Source organism: Protomyctophum bolini, assembly GCF_963924005.1.
Source record: "Protomyctophum bolini genome assembly, chromosome: 22".
NCBI lineage: Eukaryota > Metazoa > Chordata > Actinopteri > Myctophiformes > Myctophidae > Protomyctophum > Protomyctophum bolini.
The window spans coordinates 7699655-7720843 of NC_137883.1; the positions used below are offsets into that span (position 1 = coordinate 7699655).

General features: G+C 40.9%; 1 protein-coding gene across 1 annotated transcript; it reads right to left on the bottom strand.

Moving 5' to 3' along the window:
• Nucleotides 1-2009: 2009 nt before the first annotated feature.
• On the bottom strand, nt 2010-9318 carry ywhah (tyrosine 3-monooxygenase/tryptophan 5-monooxygenase activation protein, eta polypeptide). The gene is made up of 2 exons (XM_080756467.1): nt 8841-9318; nt 2010-7629 (listed from the first exon to the last, which is right to left on the bottom strand). The coding sequence occupies exons 1-2, from the start codon at nt 8928-8930 to the stop codon at nt 6976-6978; spliced, it is 744 nt and encodes a 247-aa protein (XP_080612593.1). The 5' UTR covers nt 8931-9318; the 3' UTR covers nt 2010-6975.
• Between the last annotated feature and the right edge of the window lie 11871 nt (nt 9319-21189).

Here is a 21189-nt window from a genome sequence, read left to right on the forward strand (position 1 = left end):
CCCATAGTAACCCACATTACAAATGTATCCATCAGTCAGTGTCACGTCCCACAAGACTTCAAATTGGTAGCATTCTATAAAAAAGGAAGCTAATTAGAACATGGCAACTACCGCCCTAGTCCTTTGTTCCATCTTAAAGGTTATAGAGAGATCAAGAACAAATCAACATGCATCTACCTCGCAGAGCGAGGCTTCAGAATCTGGCTTCAGAAAATCCCACTCCACTGACACATGCCTACTGTATTTGAACGACAAACTGAAGGCGATCGGTTTTGATAGCTCATCAATAAACTGGATGAAATCCAGGGGAAGAAAACATAGAGTATACTTGGACCATTACTGTTTCTGTGGATTTTGTGTGTTTCGGTGGATTGTGCAGTCCGGGTAGGGAATGAGGCATTACCCCAATTTAAGTATCTCAGGGTCTTGTTCACAAGTGAGGGGAGGACGGAGAATCAGCGGCATTGCAGTCGCTGTACCGCACTGTTGTGACGAAAACAGAGCTGAGCCAGAAGGCAACGGTTAAGCTCTCTGTCTACCAAGCAATCTTCGTTCCTACTCTCACCTATGGTCATGAAGTGTGGGTCATGACCGAAAGAAGGTCTCGAATACAAGCTGTACAAAGGCCTGACTGAACTAGGTTCAGTGTGCTCGTTAGTGTGGGTCATTGGGTGCATGCATGCACCTGAGTGTAATCAATGACCGAACCAGCAGGTACAGTTAGTGAATTAGACCTCATACAGAAGAGAAGTGTGTTTTGGTCCAGTTCCCATCAAGTTATTGTTGCTCTAACAGTGCTCAAGTCTATCTTCAGTGTGTGCGTTCATGCAAAATGAAAGTCCTGTGTTTTCATTCAAATGCAGTTTATTTGAGTGTGGAATGCTCTTTGATGTCGTGTTTGGTAACGCTGTTTGAGTGTTTGTGCATGTCGGCAATGGTGTTTGTTTGATTGACAGTAGTATGATGGTGGAAAGCTTATTTACATGTTCTCTGTAACTAGGAATGGAGGTTAATTTCACTATAAGTGCATTGAAGCCTTGTTATATTTACACTGTTTGAGACTGTGAAATGCTGACTTTTATTTCATAATGCACACACACACACACACACACACACACACACACACACACACACACACACACACACACACACACACACACACACACACACACACGCACACACACACACACACACACACTTTCTTTCCCTTAAACTTTGGAGTGTTAATCATTACTCTGAAGAAATGTGCACATGAATCAAGGGAATACTGTACTTACCATAATGGTAACTTATAGCAACTGAATGTATTTGGTCACTAATAATATTAATATTGATCCTCCTTTGTTTTACTGTCACAATTCATAAAGTGGACTGAAAAGGTACTGTCAATAGCCACTATGGGGTCTCTAATGGTTTCTAATATCATTGCTATACTTTGGCATAGAAAAAACTTATGTGATAAAAAGTTGATATTTGAAACAATAATCTGAGATAGGATAGATTTAAAAAGTGAGGGTGCATGGCCTAAAGAAAGATATGCGTTCTTGTTTTTCTGACTAATTATGTCATGATAGCATGTACTTTGTTCTAAACTAATTAATTTGTCATTTAATAGAAAATATGGACATAAGTACTGCAAAGATTACTACACCAGACTATTAATCGATTCAACAAATAATACATTATTGGCTGATTTAAAAAAATACTTTAGTGATGTCACAGATTGTAATTTTTGTTATTTTTCTTACTGCTGCAATGTCAATGTCTATTTGGGTTCAGATCATTTGTTATAAACATTTATCATAATGTTGTACTGTCTTAGCTAACAATTTGAATACGGAATAAATTAATAACGTAAATTAACCCAATAATAAAAAATATATAAATGACAGAATCAGCGATTATAAAAGTAATCATTAGCTACCACCAGTCCAAACTACTGTAGCCTATATTCAAATCAAAATCCCCGTGATTTATTAAAAGAAAAGAAAAAACACACTTGGCAGGGCTTAAACTGGTAGAACATGCTCCCATGGTAGGCAATGTTTTAATGGCATTATTTTTAAATGATCACATACTGATCGTAAGAAAATGTACTTGCAACAACTTAAACTTCAGACACTGTCAAATCAGCCTTTAAAACAGGGGTCTCTGAAAATGGCTGGAGGCTGCACACACATTCCCATGGGCTAGCTGGGGGCAAGATGACAGTCTGAGAGTAAATGGCAACATATAGGTACAAGTGGAGACAACACACACACACACACACACACACACACACACACACACACACACACACACAGTGACAGGGTTTAAGTACACAACATTGTAACAAGCAGTGACATTTTCATTTTTACTGCGGCCCAGGGGTCCCCGGAGTGGACCCCACTTTGAGAAGTACTGCATTAGAAGAGACAAACAAGGAAACAATTCTGGTGAAACTCAACTCTAGCCCAAGAGGTGCACAGCAGTGCGCTGACTCATCACTATGGGCCCTATACCACAGTGCACTTTAAAGCTTCTCAATTCTAATTCTCTTCTCTAAACTACTCATGATCGATAGGCCTAATATAGTGTCTTCACACTATACATCCATGTGTAGATATCACCTCAGTACCAATTAGTTCTCTCTTTGTCGGCATGAACAAAACATGATAAATAATATATATTAGAGCACAGAAAGTGGTCTGTGAGGAGGACGCTTTTAAGGATCACACAACGATGATAGAGATAACAGTACAAGAAAGGGAGAAGGCAGCTGAATATATTATGTGGATATTATCACTTATAAATATGGGTCATCATTAAAAACTTATCCTAACAATTAATTATTATCCCATTTTGGATTTGCTTCCAAAATGCATTTAGGGGAAAGAAATCGCATCTTTGCAGGAGATATATATAGGCTTATGGTTTAGCATGGCACAGACTTACAGTTTAAATGCTACATGTCATGCTAAAATGGCTAAAGATTAAAATGGCTGCAATGTTATTTTCACTATAGGGCTATATGGTGACAAAATGGACCATTAACATCTTGATAGTAGAGAGATTATTAAAACCAGATGTTGCTTTGACATGTCATCGTCTGCCTGACTACTCATACACAGCACCCTGTTTGTTATTTTATAAGCATCTGTTATTTTTTCAAGGTCGTGCTATAGCATCAAAATACCAACATTGAAAAAACAAAACCATTGTAGTCAAAATGTACAGATGCTAATAACACACGAGTGCTGCCTAAAACCCACAATAAAAACAATTAAAAAAAAGTACATCTGGTTCCCATTCTAACAATAAATACACACATAATAAACACATGATTACTGACTGATTCAGAAACTATTGAGGAATTCCTCAAATCTACGGTCTGAGATTTGCTGTTCTAGTTGTAGAACTCATTTATATTCATAATTCATATAGCAAAAGAGTATTCCCATCTCTGTCATTTAGGACCAGATATATAGGACACGGCACGCATCAGGATTTTTCTTTTTCTATGAGGCAAAGGGGGAGGTATTCACTCTATGAAACGGTGACATACATAATTAGGCTATACCTTACTTTCTTTTTTCTTTAGACCCTCTGAATTTGTACACATCCTAAATACAGAACGTGGACTGCATGACGCACAAGACCCTGCTCTCCATTTTGGACAGGTAGGTGCCCCATCTTTTGTGGTTCAAAGACCCCACGATGAGTCTAAAGCACCTCTGAATGATGGTGGCTTAACTCATATGTGGGCAACTGGCGGCCTGGTGGGCCACATGCGGCCCTCACCTAGACCTGAGGTCGATTCTACAAATGTCTTCTAAATCATGATGGTTTTCTGAAAAACCTATGTATCTATATCAGGACCCCAAAGATTATATGTATTTGGCCGCCGACCCCCATCTGAAAATGTGTTGTTCCAGGGACCCTCCAGAAGCAAAGATTTGAGTTAAAAACGTTCGCTCTGAAAGAATATATATTCAAAGACTTGCACTCTGTGCCGCGCTATGAGCTTGTAGATCTGCTATTTTTCAATAGCTAAAGTATAACATAATGCTTAAAACACCAAAAGGGGTTCCTGTTCTGCAGGTTAATATCAGAATACTGATATTATTGATTTCAGCTGTTACAATTCCAAACATGCAAACATAACCAGCTTTAATTACTTCAGTCTAAAATTAGTAGCTCAATGAGTAGCATTAAAATGTCTTTTTTTTAATGTCCAATGTATTTGTATTTAGTTCATGAAGTTAACAAGAAATAGCAAAAAAATAATTCAGGATTTCAATTCAAATATAGCAAAAAGCTTGTAGGATTGCAATGTGGCCCTCTGGAGTGACTGTGGAAATATAGTGGCCCTCTCCAAGTTTCCCACCTGTCTGACCCATCCTTGGCATCTTTCTGCTAGTTTATCTGACTTCAGACTTTGCTAAAAGATTTTCTTTTCATCCACAATCAAAATTTAGACCTAAATATAAATATCTACCACAATATGAAAGCACAGAGCGGTGTTTGAAGAGATGGCTAGTCAATTTAGACGAAAATGCAAAAGCATTTTGGCGCAGTTACAAAACTTTATTGTAACTTGAACTCAGTGTAAGCAATGCATATTTAATAGGTAAAAATTATATCCATACTGTAGAGAGAAATATTGATTAGTTAATAGTTAGGCATAAATTCAATGAAAATGCCACATTCTTCAAAAGGTTCTGGGCAAAATAATAATTCAGCCTATGTATTTTGTTCTTGGTAGGGTTTGGCAGTATATAATTTTGGGATTCTGGATAATTTCCCCACATATTTTACTTTAAAAACAACATGGCCACAGGGCACAGCTGTTTCACTGACATGCAGTCAGAGGCTGCTGTATACAGTCTACCGTCAAAAGGTGGCTGCATTCCTCGTAATAGCTACTATATTAAGTCGTATTAAACAAAATAGTTTTTGGCCTACAGTTATTATTATTATTGCCTCGACAATGCTTTTGTGCATTGTTGGACCGCCCTACCACACACTGCAAGTTAAAGTCACACTGTGTAATTTTTTCCAATTAATCTTTTTTTTTACATCATCTTTCACTGGTGAACCACCACTCCACATAAACGTGTTCTTCTATGAACAATATTTTAATCACAATCACTCACAACGAAATTATGCAGGCACCGGGAATTGTACCAGAAATGATTTATCTATTTGAAAGATTAATTTTGTTACAGTAGCTACTGCCGGAGGTATCACCAAAAACACTCATATATAGCGATGGTATGTTACACAGTAAGACTTTTAACATTAAGGTTTTAATTTGTTTCCGCTTTTTCAATATAACTCATTCTTCTAATATGACTTTACTACAGTCTGTGATCTGTTGAGATCATTTGGCATCACTGAGAGAATGGGGGGCCGGGGGGGGGGGGCATAGCTGAGTGGGTAGAGGTTGTCTGGGTAACAGACAACCTCGCACTCTGGCCCAGTCTATGTGTCAAAGACAAGAGTCCCTGAGCAACTCTCGTCTGACTCTAAACCCCTAGCACACACTGCTCGTAAACAGCTAGGATGGGTCAAATGCAGAGGGTGCACATTTCATGTATATGTACAGGCATGTCACAATTATTACATACCGGTAATCATCTAGAGCTACAATTAATCGTCAAGTAAAGTAGTGTCATAATTGTGACAGCCCTACATGTATGTGCAAATATACGGGACAAATACCTCAAGAAGCAGGGACCATATTGATATTATTATAACTACTACTGAAGACCAGGACGGGTTGGTAAAAATCACTACACTCACAGTAGCTAAAACACTGTTTAAAAGGCAGGTTTGTCATGCTTTTCATTCTGAATTTTTAAACGAACCAACTGTGGCATCATTCTTTCTTTTAACGGTATTGATGACGAGACCATCAACATTTCATATTGTCTCAGGACAGTGAAACCGTCCAACCCTATAAATGCTTGCCTTAGAGTAGACGCTTTAATATGGCATCAGTACCCAGCGCCTATCTCGTTAACTGCTCCATCTAGTGGACAATTCAAATATTTTGTGTTAGTGTGCAAAATTAGATGACAAACGCATTATCTAATCGTTTTAGTTACGCGACGTGAATGTGGACAATCAAGAATTAATTCATCATATGGATCCATAGTGGAGACTTCATTTTGCTTTCCTTGCATGTCTTCAGTGTCAGCTATCAATCAGCTAGTCGAAAGCTCCGCTGCTTACTTGCTAACAAGAACTAAAAAAATTATAATATTGCTCCTACTTTTGCTACTAAATTTGCTATCCGTTTGTTCTTGGATTGATTGGGAATTGATTATTTTATGGTTCAGCACATTCATAGCTCCAATTTCCTTTTAGGGAACACACGTCCTCAGCTCCGCTTGAAATAATAAACAGACTTTAGCAAAATATGGAAATATGAAATTTGGATGGAGATTGAATGACATATATGGCCCCAGCCATTGCAATGGTCTGCCAAATCTGAGGACTGGTAAAATAAGGAAATTAAAATGTGTCTGTTTAGTACTGTTATTACTAAATCTTTAGTTTTATGTTGAATGTTATGTATCATGCTATTAGTTGTCTTTCCATTTGCTGACAACACAACCTCACTGATTAGGTCTATTGACAAACTAAAATGGAACTGATTCTTTATGACTTGAAGGTCATAATTGAGCATTCAAATGGCACAAAAGAATTATGAGGTGAATATTAGAAATAGTTGAAACCACTTTCACCTGGCGTCCCCTATTTTGGGCATGTCATTAGAGCTGAACATTTTCAAAAATAGCTGATCTTCAAGCTCACAACGCGTCATAATTTGACACGTCGTGAGCTTGTCGATCTGGTATTTCCGTTATTCGTCGTATGACGAAGTACATAGGGCTTAAGTGGTTAAGAAAGAGTAGGGGTCCGGGGGATATTGACAGGAGTAGAGGGGAAGTAGCTATTCTTAACTAATGAACTACTCAATGGAAGCTCTCAGTTGTTGGCCTCTCCCCCCTCACTGTCCTGCTGGTCGCTGGCCCAGAGGGTCAGGTTATCCCGCAGCAACTGCATGATGAGCGTGGAGTCCTTATAGGAGTCCTCATTCAGATTGTCCAGGTGTCCGATTGCCTCGTCAAACGCCTCCTTGGCCAGCTGACAGGCCTGCTCGGGGGTGTTCTGTATCTCATAATAGAAGACAGAGAAGTTGAGGGCCAGCCCCAGGCGAATGGGGTGAGTGGCCGCCATGCTCTTGCTGATCTCGTAGGCTTCCTTGTAAGCCCCCTCCGAGGACGCCACGGCGCTGGCCTTCTTCTCGCTGGTGGCCACCTCCGCCAGGTAGCGGTAGTAGTCGCCCTTCATCTTCAAGTAGAAAACCTTACTCTCCATCTGGTCTTCGGCACAGCTCTTGATTAGATGCTCATCCAGCAGGGAGAGGACATCCTGGCACACCGACTCCAGCTCTTTCTCGATGGTCTCCCGGTAGGCTCGCACCAGCTCCAGCTTCTTCTCGTTGCCGTCGGCCACGGCTCTCTGCTCGATGCTGGAGGTGACGCGCCAGGACGACCGCCGTGCGCCTACCACGTTTTTGTAAGCCACCGAAAGCAGGTTGCGGTCATCGTTACTCAGAGCCTCACCGATTTCAGTGACCTGGAATGCACACGGTCACAAATGCTTATTACAGATTAACTACAAGCACATTCGAGTTAAGATGCTAAAGAGAAGGGAGCTAGTAGAGAAGAATGACAAGGCATCTGGTAGGATCTAACTAGGCCTATATTTGACCAGATATTGAAACACAAGATGTTGTGCAATGGGCTACACCTTAATTCAAGATGCTGAATCTGACCACAACGTCAATCAGTTTCAAGTTAATAAAAAAACATATTAATGTCTCTGTTGCTTAGGAAACTGTACATGTGGTGTCCTTTCCCATGTTACCACATAATCAGTTATTGTCATTGTTGAATCATTGAATGCTGCAGTCTCACATCACCAGGCTTTCAAACAGAGCCTGGTTTCCATTTACTGCTCAGTGCTCTGATCCGGTCTAGAGCCCGCCTGCGCTATCCAGTAAATTACACCCACACCCACACACATACATGCACGCGACGTTTCCATATCCGCCCTAGACGCAGACCGTTAAAGTCTAGATCCGCCTCTATTCCAATCCAACAGCTCATTGTTAGCCACAAACTGTGGTGGTGACTGAGTGACACAGCTTTCGTATTCTATTGTATCCCAAGAAACAAAATGTTAAGTTGAGTAGGATATTAAAGAACATTTTAACATGCGTTTTTTAATGGGGTGAGAATATAGCCCGGATGGATTTCATTTCAAAATGACAGCAGCAGGCAATGAATCCTGGATTATACAAATGAATGATGCTTGCTAAAGTGGCTAGCTTGCAAACAAAGCCAAGTGGTTCAGTTCAGCCCAGTGTGATACTAGGGACGGTGATGATGCTAACAATGCTAACACCGTTTTGTCTGCAAGTCATGATGTAGGCAAAGATGCTCTCAGAGACGATAACAATGGGCTCGAGTCAAGGGAAATATAATAAACGCATTATGACGGGGCCTTTCACATGATTTTGTCGCATAACGACATTTTTTTGTCACGACCAAGAATAAAGCAGAATGATGTATACTCCGCCGTACGACGGGATCGCTCGCCCGAGAGGGAAAAAAATAGCGGCCGATCATCTGCAACCAGCCCACTCGGTACTCCACTCACTCATCGGCGCTCGGGCGGCGGAGCAACGCCGTCGTACGGCTCAATATAAATCTTACTTAAAAATTAACGAGCGTTTATTAATTTTTAATAACAATTACACAAAGGGGGGGTGGGGGCAATCGCACCTGTTTCATGGCAGCGGCCATGTCATCATAGCGCTCTGCTTGCTCTGCCATACGGGCTCTCTGGATCAACGTGTCCCGGTCTGCTGCCATTCTGATTCTGCTGCTGCTGCTGCGCTGCGTCGAAGGTCGGAGGAGGAGAAGGAGGAGGAGGAGGAGAGCTTTCAGAGATACACGCCAAGTTGCACAAAAGTCTCGTACGTCTCTCTCTCTCTCTATCCTCTGAATAAGACAATGGAATAATAAATGTGTTTCGCCGATTTCTGTCGTCTCTCGATCGTCAGTTGTCGCTGCACAGTTTTGCCCTATAAAGTTGTCGCCCTTTTTATAATCTCGGTCTCTAGCCTATAGTACTGTCTAGTACCACCCAATGATGCGGCCCGGTACCGCTCTAGACATGGGATGGGGTGCTGCTGCTGCTGCTGCTTGCTTGCTAAAGGGCGTCCTGTCCTGTCCTGTCCGGTCCTGTCCTGTCCTGTCAGTCCGGTCTGTAGGGTGGAGGGAGGGAGGGGGGTTGTGAGGGGCTGCTGCTGCTGCTGCTGCTATTTCAGGGTGACGTCACTTTCTAAAAATAGTCCCCAGCGCTGCGGGCTCGCACCTGCGCACTGCCACTGTGGGCTTGCTGCATCGAGTTGCAGCAGCGGCAGCAGCAAGGCATGGATGTGGGTTGTTGCAGGCAGCCCAGCAGCATCTCTAGAGAGAGAAGCTCAGAAGCATGATGTGAAGAAGTAGCTCAGACATTATTGGCCCTTCTGTTATGGCCTTTTCTTTGATGGTGCAGACTGCAGACAGTACAGTAGTAGAGAGAACATGACAGTATAGATTTGTGGCTGCCTCACATAATAGTCTATAGATCATCATGTGCCTATCGCAAAACGCAATATCATATGTCAACTTAATACTTATAAAGAAGAATATGGAGTGGTATGTTTTTAAAACACTGAAAATGGCCAAAAATAAGCCCAAACATAAACATCAGATGAATTACTGTATCACTATACAACTTTGCCAACTTTCCCTGTTTCTCAACATTGTGTGCAGGGACCACCAGCTAGGGGTCCAAAAATGGACCCATTCAGTACCAGGTATACAGTAAGTCCACTTTCAGGGTTAAATAACCATGCTGATTTTAGGCTATATAGCCCCAAGGAGCTTGCCTTGTAGTGCGTATCAAACCGGTGGGGGTGTTCAGAATCACTGCTGCTGTAGTTAATGGGAACTTTGGGAAGTCATCTGCACCAACCACCAGCCGGTATTACTCTCTGAACATCTTGATAACTAGGGCATTGATTTTTCATTTTAGGGACCCCTATAGGCACTGGTAGGCCACCATACCTTTAGGACCCCAATCTATAACTGTAAAATCTTATTTAACTCTGTTTGTTCACTCAGAGTTACAGTCAGACCATTTGGATCCCCATGGTGGTCCCCAGAGCCCAGGCTGCATGTTGAGAAATGGTGAACTATAGGGTAGCCGTATACTGCCTTTGTATTGGATGGCAGACAAAATGTGGAGGAGTTAACGCATGAAAAGAGCTGTAAGAATGTGCTTTTTATCCCCTCGAAGCTGAAGCTGTGTGACTCAGAGGTTTCACCTTAAATGCACCATATAATGTATAGTTAACATGTTGGCATTTAGTGTGCCAAAAAAGAAAATCATTTTTTAATTTGCAGGTTTGGAATAAAAGAACATTGTCTTGGTGAGGGTGGTACTGGTGCCGCATTACACTGAAAGCAACACAAACATTTTCAAACGATGTACTAGTATTAACACAAACTATGAAGACACATTGTTTGCAGCCCCAGATATCTGATCATGATGGGAGTGAGGCGAGCCTTGATAGTGAGCCTAGGCTAGAACGCTAGTAAAGGCAACGATGGTTTTACTACACATGCAGGCAATGTGGGCACACGTGGATAAAGGCGATCCTGTGCACACATCCACTTCAGTGTCCAGGTGCTAGGACAAACGGAAGATCAACATAAAGACAATACTTCACACTGGTACAGTCAAAATTCTATATTCAATGTTTCGATTGAATGGATCTTCAAGAATCTTCCTGAAAAAAACTCTAGTTTATTACCATATTCATTTATCAATGTGCTCATATTTAAACTTTTTGACATTCTCCCCTTTTGTCACAAGTAAAAAATCACACCTGTGTGAACTGAGTCGTGCAGCTGCATATACTGGTGCTCATGACCACATGGGTACATACCGGTACATGACCACATACATAGGTGTACACGGACATTGCTGGTTGTAGGAGTGGTTGCACCACTCAAAAAATATATACCGAAAATAGATGATCTACTGTACAAGCTTGAACGTGTTGTATTCCAAAATGTCACTGGCTTGTAGATCTGCTATTTTAATCATTGGAACACCTCCAGAAAAGTAACGGGTTTGGAGATACAAGATTTCCGCCAGACACGGACAATAAAAGAGTCAAGCGAAATAACAGTCAGGAAAGTGGGCATAGACCTGAAGGTCACATGTTGATATACTCCTTCAGAATGGCCACCTCAAAAAAAGAATATCACACAAAAGTAGCATAAATAGCAAATTCTACAAGCTCACAATGCCGCACATATAGCAATGTGCTGTGAGTGTGTAGGTCTTCTATTTTTGTTACTTTCTTTACATTGAAAGCGGTTAAGGGTGTCTGCATGGGGTTTATAAATATTTAAAGAGGGAGTGCCCAATTTTTGTATTTTTCCAGTGTGTCTATGAGCAGTATATAGTATATATATGAGGAGTCATTTTTATGTGCAATGGTGTATCAACTTTGTATTTAAGGTTTCTTCCTTTGAACCCTTGACAGTCAAACGGGCCAATGAAATAAACAGTAATATAGTGACATCACAGTGATCACACTACCCCTAACCCCTCCCTCTTTATCATACAACTATAGCTATGGGTGTGGCTTCAGTTCAGGTGGATCACCACCCATCAGGCAAACCAGGCAATGAAGTGGTGGGCGTGCCCACATAAAAACAACATTTTAACAAATAGGCTACTGTACCCTTTTTTTTTAAATAATTATATAACAATAAGACCTGATGATCATGTTTTTAGGGTGGAAAAAATCACGGCACTCCATCTTTAAAGTATTAACACAATAGCTTGTGACTAAATAACAACTGCATTAGATCCATTGGAACACAGGTCCTTTAAACGGTTTTGGACATACAAGATTTCTACCGGACAGTGAGGATGAGGATATGTAAAAGGAAGAGACATGGTTTGGAGATCCATTGAACTGGCCTCATTACAATTGGCTGCTGGAAGCCTCTAAATGAGGACAATCAATATGTGCCTTAATGAGAATCATTACTGGAATGAGGCCAGTGACCTACCGGTATGTGAATTACCTACAGTATGAAATCAGTGTGTTTGTATATATATATATATATATATATATATATATATATGCTATCTGCTATTTTCCAGACCAGGCCACATTTTATTTAATTATTTTACCTGGTATTTGATTCAGGGGCGCCTGGCCCTGTTTATTGTAATGACACACGCTCCAAAATGGTGTAGACACCAGAAATTGTGACTCGTGAGGTGCGCCCGAGCAAGACACGTGTCTGCCTTGTGTTATAAAGTCAGTTAACATAACAGCTATATGGAGGAGGCACACACACACACACACACACACACACACACACACACACACACACACACTGTATTGAGCACATGGACAGTGTCTGCGCTGATGAAGCGTTTGAACTTTGATGAAACATCGTAAACGCAGGCTTTTCCACTCAGGCGGTAACTGCACACCTGTCCTACATATCAGACAGTAAACCGTTTCCCAACAAACACAACACGCCTACCCCACCAAAAGGAGAGTAGTTATAACAACAAGACACACTGTGTAACTGTATCCCCATGACAATAACTAGAACGAGGGCAAAGAGCTCTACTTATCCTTCCACACAGGTATGTAGTGCATGTAGTGCATCACGCTGTCGGGCAGAAACCTTGTACCTCCACATTTCAACCTTTTATGTTTTTCCATCACATAATGCCCTAAGAGTGTCATGATAAAGTTCTGAAAACAGCAGCTCTGCAAGATCACAATGTGCCGCAGGTGGAAGCGCGTGAGCTTGTAGATCTGCTGTGTTCACTGTTGCTGATCATTTTCATTCCATTTCCTGAAAAGTAACTGTTTTTGGACATACAAGCTTTCCACCCGACAGTGACGATATACAATAAGCAACCCTCACATTTGCAAAGGCTGCCATGATATATTATTCAGTGTACACACACACACACACACACACACACACACACACACACACACACACACACACACACACACACACACACACACACACACACACACACACACACACACACACACACACACACAAATAAATCTCATGAGATGTTCAGTGACCTGTGATTTCCATGGGTGCTCAAAATGAGGACGTGTGATAAGGCTGCTCTTTTGTGCTGTAGAGCAGGCTGAATAAAGAACCAGTTTTATATACCATCCAGCTAAACTTGGGTGACTTGAGAGTGGTGAAAAATAGCAGGTCTACAAGCTCACAACGTGTTGCCAAATGTCGTGAGCTTGTAGATTGCCATACAGCTTGTTGCTTGGAGAGAATCGCAGGTCGGAGATCTACAAGCCCACAAAGTACGACTATATCAGCTGTTTTGCTCCATCCGCCCAAACTGTTTTTGGACAGGGTATGTCATCATAATCAATCAGAACTTCGGATAGGTGGTCTGGTCTCAGTCAGAACGGTCTTCGGCTGCTCCTGCACCCCTAGATATTATGACCATCCACTGAAAGTTCAGACAGTGTTAGTGAGTTGGGTGGGTGTGATTTCATTTTGTTTAGTTAGCATCCAGCCAAAGGTGTTATCACTTGCGCAAGCAGAGGGCGTATGTCAGTGTTGTCCACCGCCCAATAAGAGATGTGTGTACTGTATGTCGGTGTTGTTCACCGGCCAATAAGGGACCACACTGTTGATGGTCACGTAACTAAGGTACGTTTCAAGGTTGGTATAAGGTAAATAACAGGTCTAAAGGATTTAGAACAGCAGTTGTAATAGACATTAGTTAGTAGCAGTATTTAGTAGCAGCGCTCTGCTTGCGCACAAGTAGGCCTACTCGTTGGCACCTTGACAGAATGCATTTCTAGTTCTGATGCCATCCACGGCACTGCACTGCTGTATAGAAGTTGCAAATTTATATATCAAAGTTTAAACAAGCTGGCATGATACTGATCAGGACACTGACGTGATACTGATCAGGACACTGGCATGATACTTGCATGTGGCATGATGCTGGCATGATTCTGACCATGCAGCAGCACTGCAGTGTTGCGAGGCAGATTCATTGATCTGGCCTGGTCTGGACGTCTGGTGTGTAAAACGGAAGAGAATATGAATGGGCATTTGAAGGATTTTCAGGGAGGCCAGATGAAAACAATATGACTTCTGATGGATTATTTTGAATCACGTAACTAACGTAAGACTGTAAATCCTGTACTGTATGATATATGTCTATTGGTAGACTACTTTCTTGATTCACTACGCCTTCTTTGGGATTTGGGATTTTGTGACAACCACACATTATTATTGCAATTCAGCTGCACAAAACGTTATCTTTTAATTTATTATAGTTCTCATATCCCATTACGGAGGCCCTCAAAATATATTTGAATTACGTTTAACCTAGTGTCTCTATGTTGGGCATATCATTATAGGCAAAATGTACATTTATTTAAAAAAATAGGGACAATAGCTGATCTACAGCCTCCCAACGTGATGCCAGTGGGGCTGTGGCCCAGGGGCCCTTGGCTCTCAGGGGCCCTTCAGGGAAATTGGACTGCTAGGTTTGACGCCCTGAAAATGGGGGCCCTTCATTGGCCATTGACTTTGTTAAATTTAGGTCAAAACGATGATAAAAATACGGAAAAACATGAAAATGTCGCCCACACGGGCGCTATGGGGGACTTGCAAAATGTACCGGCCCAGGTACATTAATCCGTCCCTGATTGTGTGCTTGTTGATTTGTTATTTTTGGTACACAATGCTGTCGTATGACAAAGTATGAATTAGTAATGAAATAATATGCCTTCATTTAGTTAACAGTGACAAATACCCATGTTGCAGTTTGTGCGTTACGCATTATTTTTGTTTAGTTTTTCTAGTGTTGCATGTTGTCAAAATACAAGTCTCGTTTTAAAAAGACATGTGAGTTGAAATTGCTCACAATGAGTGACAGATTAAGTGTTTATTGATGAGATTAATAATTCAAAAAATGTATTTCTTACTTTGCTGTTTGTAGTTGCTGGGAGCTTCAGCAGAAAACAGCCCAGATGTGAAGCTGCTGTAAGAAACATTTCAGCATTATTCAGCCACAAGGTGTCACAATAGGACAATAGTTGTTGAAATTGCCTAGTAGTAGTTTCATTCAGTTGAAAACATAGAAAAGGTGCTAGGACTCTCATTTTTGGAAGTATACAAAGTGTGGGAGAACCACAAGCAATACATGAAGAATTAACATTAAATACAACCTTTTTATTCTATATAGAGCATTTCTTTATTCCAAGGTTCAAGGTGTTGAATTTGTGATGATACTGACATGATACTGAGCATGATTAAGCATGATAAGATTAGATACGGACCTAGACTTAACCATGATACTGACATGATATGGCCGTGAAATGTTGATTGAAATGATGACCATGGAAATTCACATCCAATGGCGATCGGTAACATTTTTGCATAACAAATGCGTTTCAGCCTTGCCTTTCAACTAAATTCGCAATGTCATTTTGCTGAAGAAATGTGCCTCACTTTTTTTACTACTGCATATCATATACTGTACTGCACAGTATACTTCTGCAATGAAATATAGTCATATTGCTAAGTATTGATTGAAGTATTTAATAACAGTTTGCAAAATTACAGTACATTTCAAGCACAACTCAATAGAAAAAACTGTTAACTGTGAGTTAACAGACCAATAAAGCACTAGACTTGTTTACAAGAGGGTCCATCTTGTTCAATTCATCATAACATTTAGAGACATACAAATATACACTTCTATATAGCGGGAAAAAAACAGGAAATCATCATATCTGACCTCAAACCTCAGACCCTTAGATTTTTATATGGAGCTGACCTGTTCTGACATTCCATATGTTGATCCTTCCCCATCCATTCCTCTTCGATGTCTCCCTTGGGCCTGCCCCAAAGTTATTAGTGCAGCCACGCCCGGCAGCCGGCGAAAACTAGAGTTCTCAACAGGCCCAAAAATTAAGATCTTACCCCCCATGCCAAAGCACAAGCACTCGCCCAGCAGTCTGCTGTCACCCAGGCGGATATGTTGATCTGACCCCCCATTCCAAAGTGCCAGCACACCGCTCACCCAGCAGTCTGCTGTCACCCAGGCGGATGCGTGCACGGCCCTTTAGGTCGCTTCTCGCACTCAGGTGTCCTACTGGTTTTAGAGTATCTTTACTTTAATTTTGCAATGTCATAATGAATTGTGGTAGGTGTCATACTGATATACTGTTATACTGATTGTACAACACTAACTATGGAAACAAGATCTGAGATGATCTGAGATTTCAAAGTCATATATATATGGTGTCAGATTATCTCAGATATAAATTCAGATGGGACATATACTGTCCCATTTGTGTGAAAATACTGCCCATGCACCAGATGGTTTTATGTCCTTTTTGAACCCAGGAATGACCTGAATTCTGAGTCTCCGTTTCTGTTGTACTATGTAGCTGTGCTACATAGTCCTTTCCCAACACTGGGAGGCAGCAGTGGTCCGGAAATAAATTAATTCCTTGATTCATTGACAGCTGATTGGTCAGTTTATTCATTCATTCATCCATCAATCCCTCAATTCTTTCATTTAAAGGTGCTGTAAGGGATATTTTCTTTCTTCTCCAGTCAGGAGAGAGAAAGATTAAAATGTATATTGTTCCCCAATTCCCATTTTGCCTGTTCCTTTTCTTTCTTTCTTTTTTCATCAGTTCCAATTCAACTTGTTTATCATATCCTATTATGCGTTCTCACTCCTGATTGGATGAAATTGGTAGTATGTGACCTGCAAATGGATTTACTGTTTACTAAAGAGCTGGAAAGACCACTCAAAGCACCGAAACACTCAAAAGCAATGATTGTTATAGGAATATAGAACTAATGAAAATGTAACAAAAATATCCATTACACCACTTTCCATCAAACTCACTTCGATTTCCAAGATTTTCGGTTATCTCTATGATTACATTTTTTAACATGACTTAAAAAAAATGCATACAGTTCTCTTTACATTTTGGTTTGATACCTAATCTCAAAGATATAATATACTGTCAGTCACCACTCACCATACAGACATCGCAGTGATCTACAAGCTCATGTGATATGTTGTGTAGATCAGCTTAGCTAGTTTTCAGAAAATATTTGAAAATATTCGACTAGAATGACATAAGAAGGCCCAAAATAGGGACACCAGTATTGAAGTGTATCATTTTCTGCATTACACATTGAAATGGCACATTGATATATTTGAGGAATGTTGTAGTTTATAATGTTATCTCATTGTGAGTCAAACAGCAGCTCAGATGATCATCATGTCACGAACAGACATAAATATTATGATGTGACATTTAAACTGAATTCTCCTGGTATAAGCACATGTTGTATGTCCATTGTACAAAATGTACTGCCCCAAAACCTTGATGAGAGTGTAAAAATGTACACGCTCATTAAAGGACCACTTCACCACTTTTCAACCTATCTTCATATAACCTACTTACTAATGTTCATGATAAAATACCACACCTTTTTCCATTTTTTTCCCTACATCCTATAACCGGCACCTACAATAGGCCTCATATCACAACCATCTTAGATTGTTTACTCTGGCCTTTCATAAAATTTAGATTTAACTAGAACTGCACTCTGTCGAGTGCCTACTTGCTTGTTGCACACAAGTAGGCCTAGTGCGCAAGCAGAGCGTGCAAGTACTATATGTCGATCAGTGTCGGGTGGATTAAAGGAAATGCCTCTATGTATATGTATGTTATTTGTAAGTTGATTAGCGGTATACTGTGGTTACTTTGCGCCCCGTTTGATGAGTATGTATCGTAGCAGCATGACGTCAGGGTATAACTCGTATAACTAGCTCTCAATGATGACGTAATAAAGATGAATACCGCCCTCCTCTGCAGGAGTCAGGTGAGAAGTTTAGAGCTCTCTGCTGGGTAGCCCCCGTGACCCGACTCCGGATAAGCGATTGAAGATGGATCGATGGATGGATGTGATTGTGACCGCACCCTAGGGTGCAGTCACAGCGAACTTTGATTCTGCCTATGAGACGGATTCTGCTAATGCTTTGAGTGTTTTTTGCAGAAATCTGCAAATGGCAACGAACCACTCCGTTGAAAAAAACGGAGCGGTTTGTTGCCATTTTCTTTTTTCATAAATGTTTTAATAATTTAGGGGGAAATGCATTAGAAGGACAATATCAGTCACCAGTCCAAAGGGTGTGTGTTTAGAACTGTTTTCGATGAATCCCTTAGAAATGAAGCAGGTGCAATATTTTTGTCTTTAGTAGTGGAGTGAAAGTCATCCAAAATACAAATACTCAATATCACCTTGCTTATAGGCTAATCTTTTGGGGGAAATAAACAAACAAAGAATAATAATAATAATAATAATAATAATAATAATAATAATAATAATAATAATAATAATAATAATGTATCCCTTTTACACCAGATAACATTGAGTGCTGAAAATGTATGGTAAATGTGAAATATTATATAAACTTAAGGTTGAATAAATGAATACAAATATATAACAATAGCACTTCAAGCACAGCATGTCTGAAAGACTTAAAATAATTTGTAGCCTATATATTTAGTCTTACTTTGTCACATGCGGTTCGGGTTTGTCCAATCAGATTGATTATATGGCTGATGTGGCTGGCGGTCATTTTCAAATAATGTGCTTGTAGGCTAAATGTCGCTTGAGCGGGACAGTGCGTGCTGAAAACATCAGACCTACAAGCTCACAAGAGGCACACCTGACCTCAGTTACGGTATGTTGTTTGGTGCAGAGACGCGTTTTTTATCAAATGAAAGGGGGAGAAAACACAATGGAAGAAGAAGACGAGGTGAATTTAATTTAAAATGTTTTCTTTCATGTCAACATTGTCTGAAAATATAAAGTATGGCGACAATAACGACTCAATTTGATGTGGCACATGCTAATGCAGGCACTATTGGAGCTAACCTGAGGGGCGGAGGCGGGTTGGAGTATTGAAGACGACAAAAGGTAGGCCTAAGACATGGATATTTTACTTTTCTATGCTGCTTAAATAATTTTAAGACCCTTTTCATGGTATAGCCGATATTGACATACAATAAGGTGATCACAGCCACAGGTTAGCTTAACCTAAGCACCCTAGCTGATTCAGGTTGCTGCTTGTTAATTAGTAGACGAATTGTACGCAGCTGTTCACAACACTGCTGGCTCAGTGGTTACCAGATGTATGTATTTGAAGGACAGAGAACTACCCTACCTCCCTGGCTGGACCCCAGCAGTTTGAGAACCACGTAGCCTACTGTCCACACTAGGCTAGTTGAAGTGACTGATGACTGCTGCCATATAAAAGGTCTATTTAGGCTTAGCCTTTGTGGTCTGACCACAATGGATTGTGCGTTTGTTTTGGCACAGGCTGTGCCCTTAGGTTTTGGTGACATATTTGTCAACGCCTGAATAGACAACATTCTTTGTTTTGGTTGAACACTGTGGTGTTGTAGATATGGCTACCCGTAGCTCGAGTTCATTGCATTAGGAGCAGAGCTAGGCTACCTGGTGTGTGTGTGTGTGTGTGTGTGTGTGTGTGTGTACACTGTATTCCAAAATAAATAGGACCCCATATTATGTTGTGTTTGTTGCATCAGGGGAGCAGAACAAAGAGGGAAAAACAGCTCAAGGGAGTGTACAGTATAAAAGCAAAATTCAGAACATTTTGCATGTTAAAAGGGGCTATATTATACTTCCTGTGTGTGAACAACACGTCTGTGCTCTGTTATCAAAAAGGCGTTGTGTGTGTGTGTGTGTGTTGCCCCTGCACAATGTTTAAAACTATTCAACAGGTGCCAGAAAAACAAACTACATTTGATTTGTTTGGCAAATAAGTAAGTGATGTAGATGGATTCTGGCTCTTTTGTTTGTTTGTTTTTTGCTTTTGTACCTTATTGATAGTTACAGTGGAGACAGACAGGAAAGAGGGGGGGAGAGACACGCAGCAAAGGTCGTCATGAATGGGACTCGAACACACGACACGCTGTCAGGCCAAAGCCTATATGTGGCATGCGCCTGGACCACATGGCCAGCGAGTGCCCCGATTCTGGTTCTTTGAACACAACACAAGAACATATTTGCATTCTAGTCTAGCGAATGGGATGAGAGCGATGAATCAACAAAGATAATACATGATGTGACTTATTTTGGCTCATGTGATGCAAATAATGTTTCATTCTAATCCCTTGGAATGTCAGCCACTTTACAGGGAGATTTCATGGAAATGCATAGAATGTTAGAGGGACAGGGGCTAAAAATCCCTAAAAGGGCAAAAATTGCGCTGTGATGTGTTGAGAGCTTGTAGATCAGCTATTTTCGGGGCGTGACCCCACACTAGCTACTGAAGAATGATGCGGCGTACAACATGGATTTCTACACATGTAGGACAAATTCTTTCAACGCAAAATGTTGCGTTCGCGTTCAGTAGAGTTCGGAAAGAGGCAATTCTCCTGAATGCTGCCTTGAGGGTATGGCATGGAAAAGGTGCATTTGCATTTCTTTCACCCTAGTAAATGCAGCATTCATGGTCTGGTCTCATGTGGTGCATACTGCATAGCATCTATTTGCACAATGGACAATCTCAACATCATATGTTTCATGATTCCCTTTAGTTTTTGTAAACTGTTGTTTACCATACAGTTATTGCTTGTTGAGAAAATATGTCATGTTATATATGTGTTGGTGTGGAGTGGATACCTAGGGCGCCTCCAACCACACCTATGCATAATGTAAGGGGTAACGGAGGTGTTTTAGGGATTTAGACAGGTAACAAAAATACCAACTTTAGTGGGGGAACACCCCTTCCCAACTGCTAAATCCCCAAATACTGTATTTAGAAAGCTTGAATGAAAATGGAGCCCCTAGTCCGCACCAATTTAAGACCAAAGCAGGCTTTGGTTGGCTGGCGCTCTGTCTTCCTGCAGTGCGGCAAAGTTGCAGTTATCTGAACTCTGATGCTCTGCTTTTTGCTGGATCGCCTCATCCT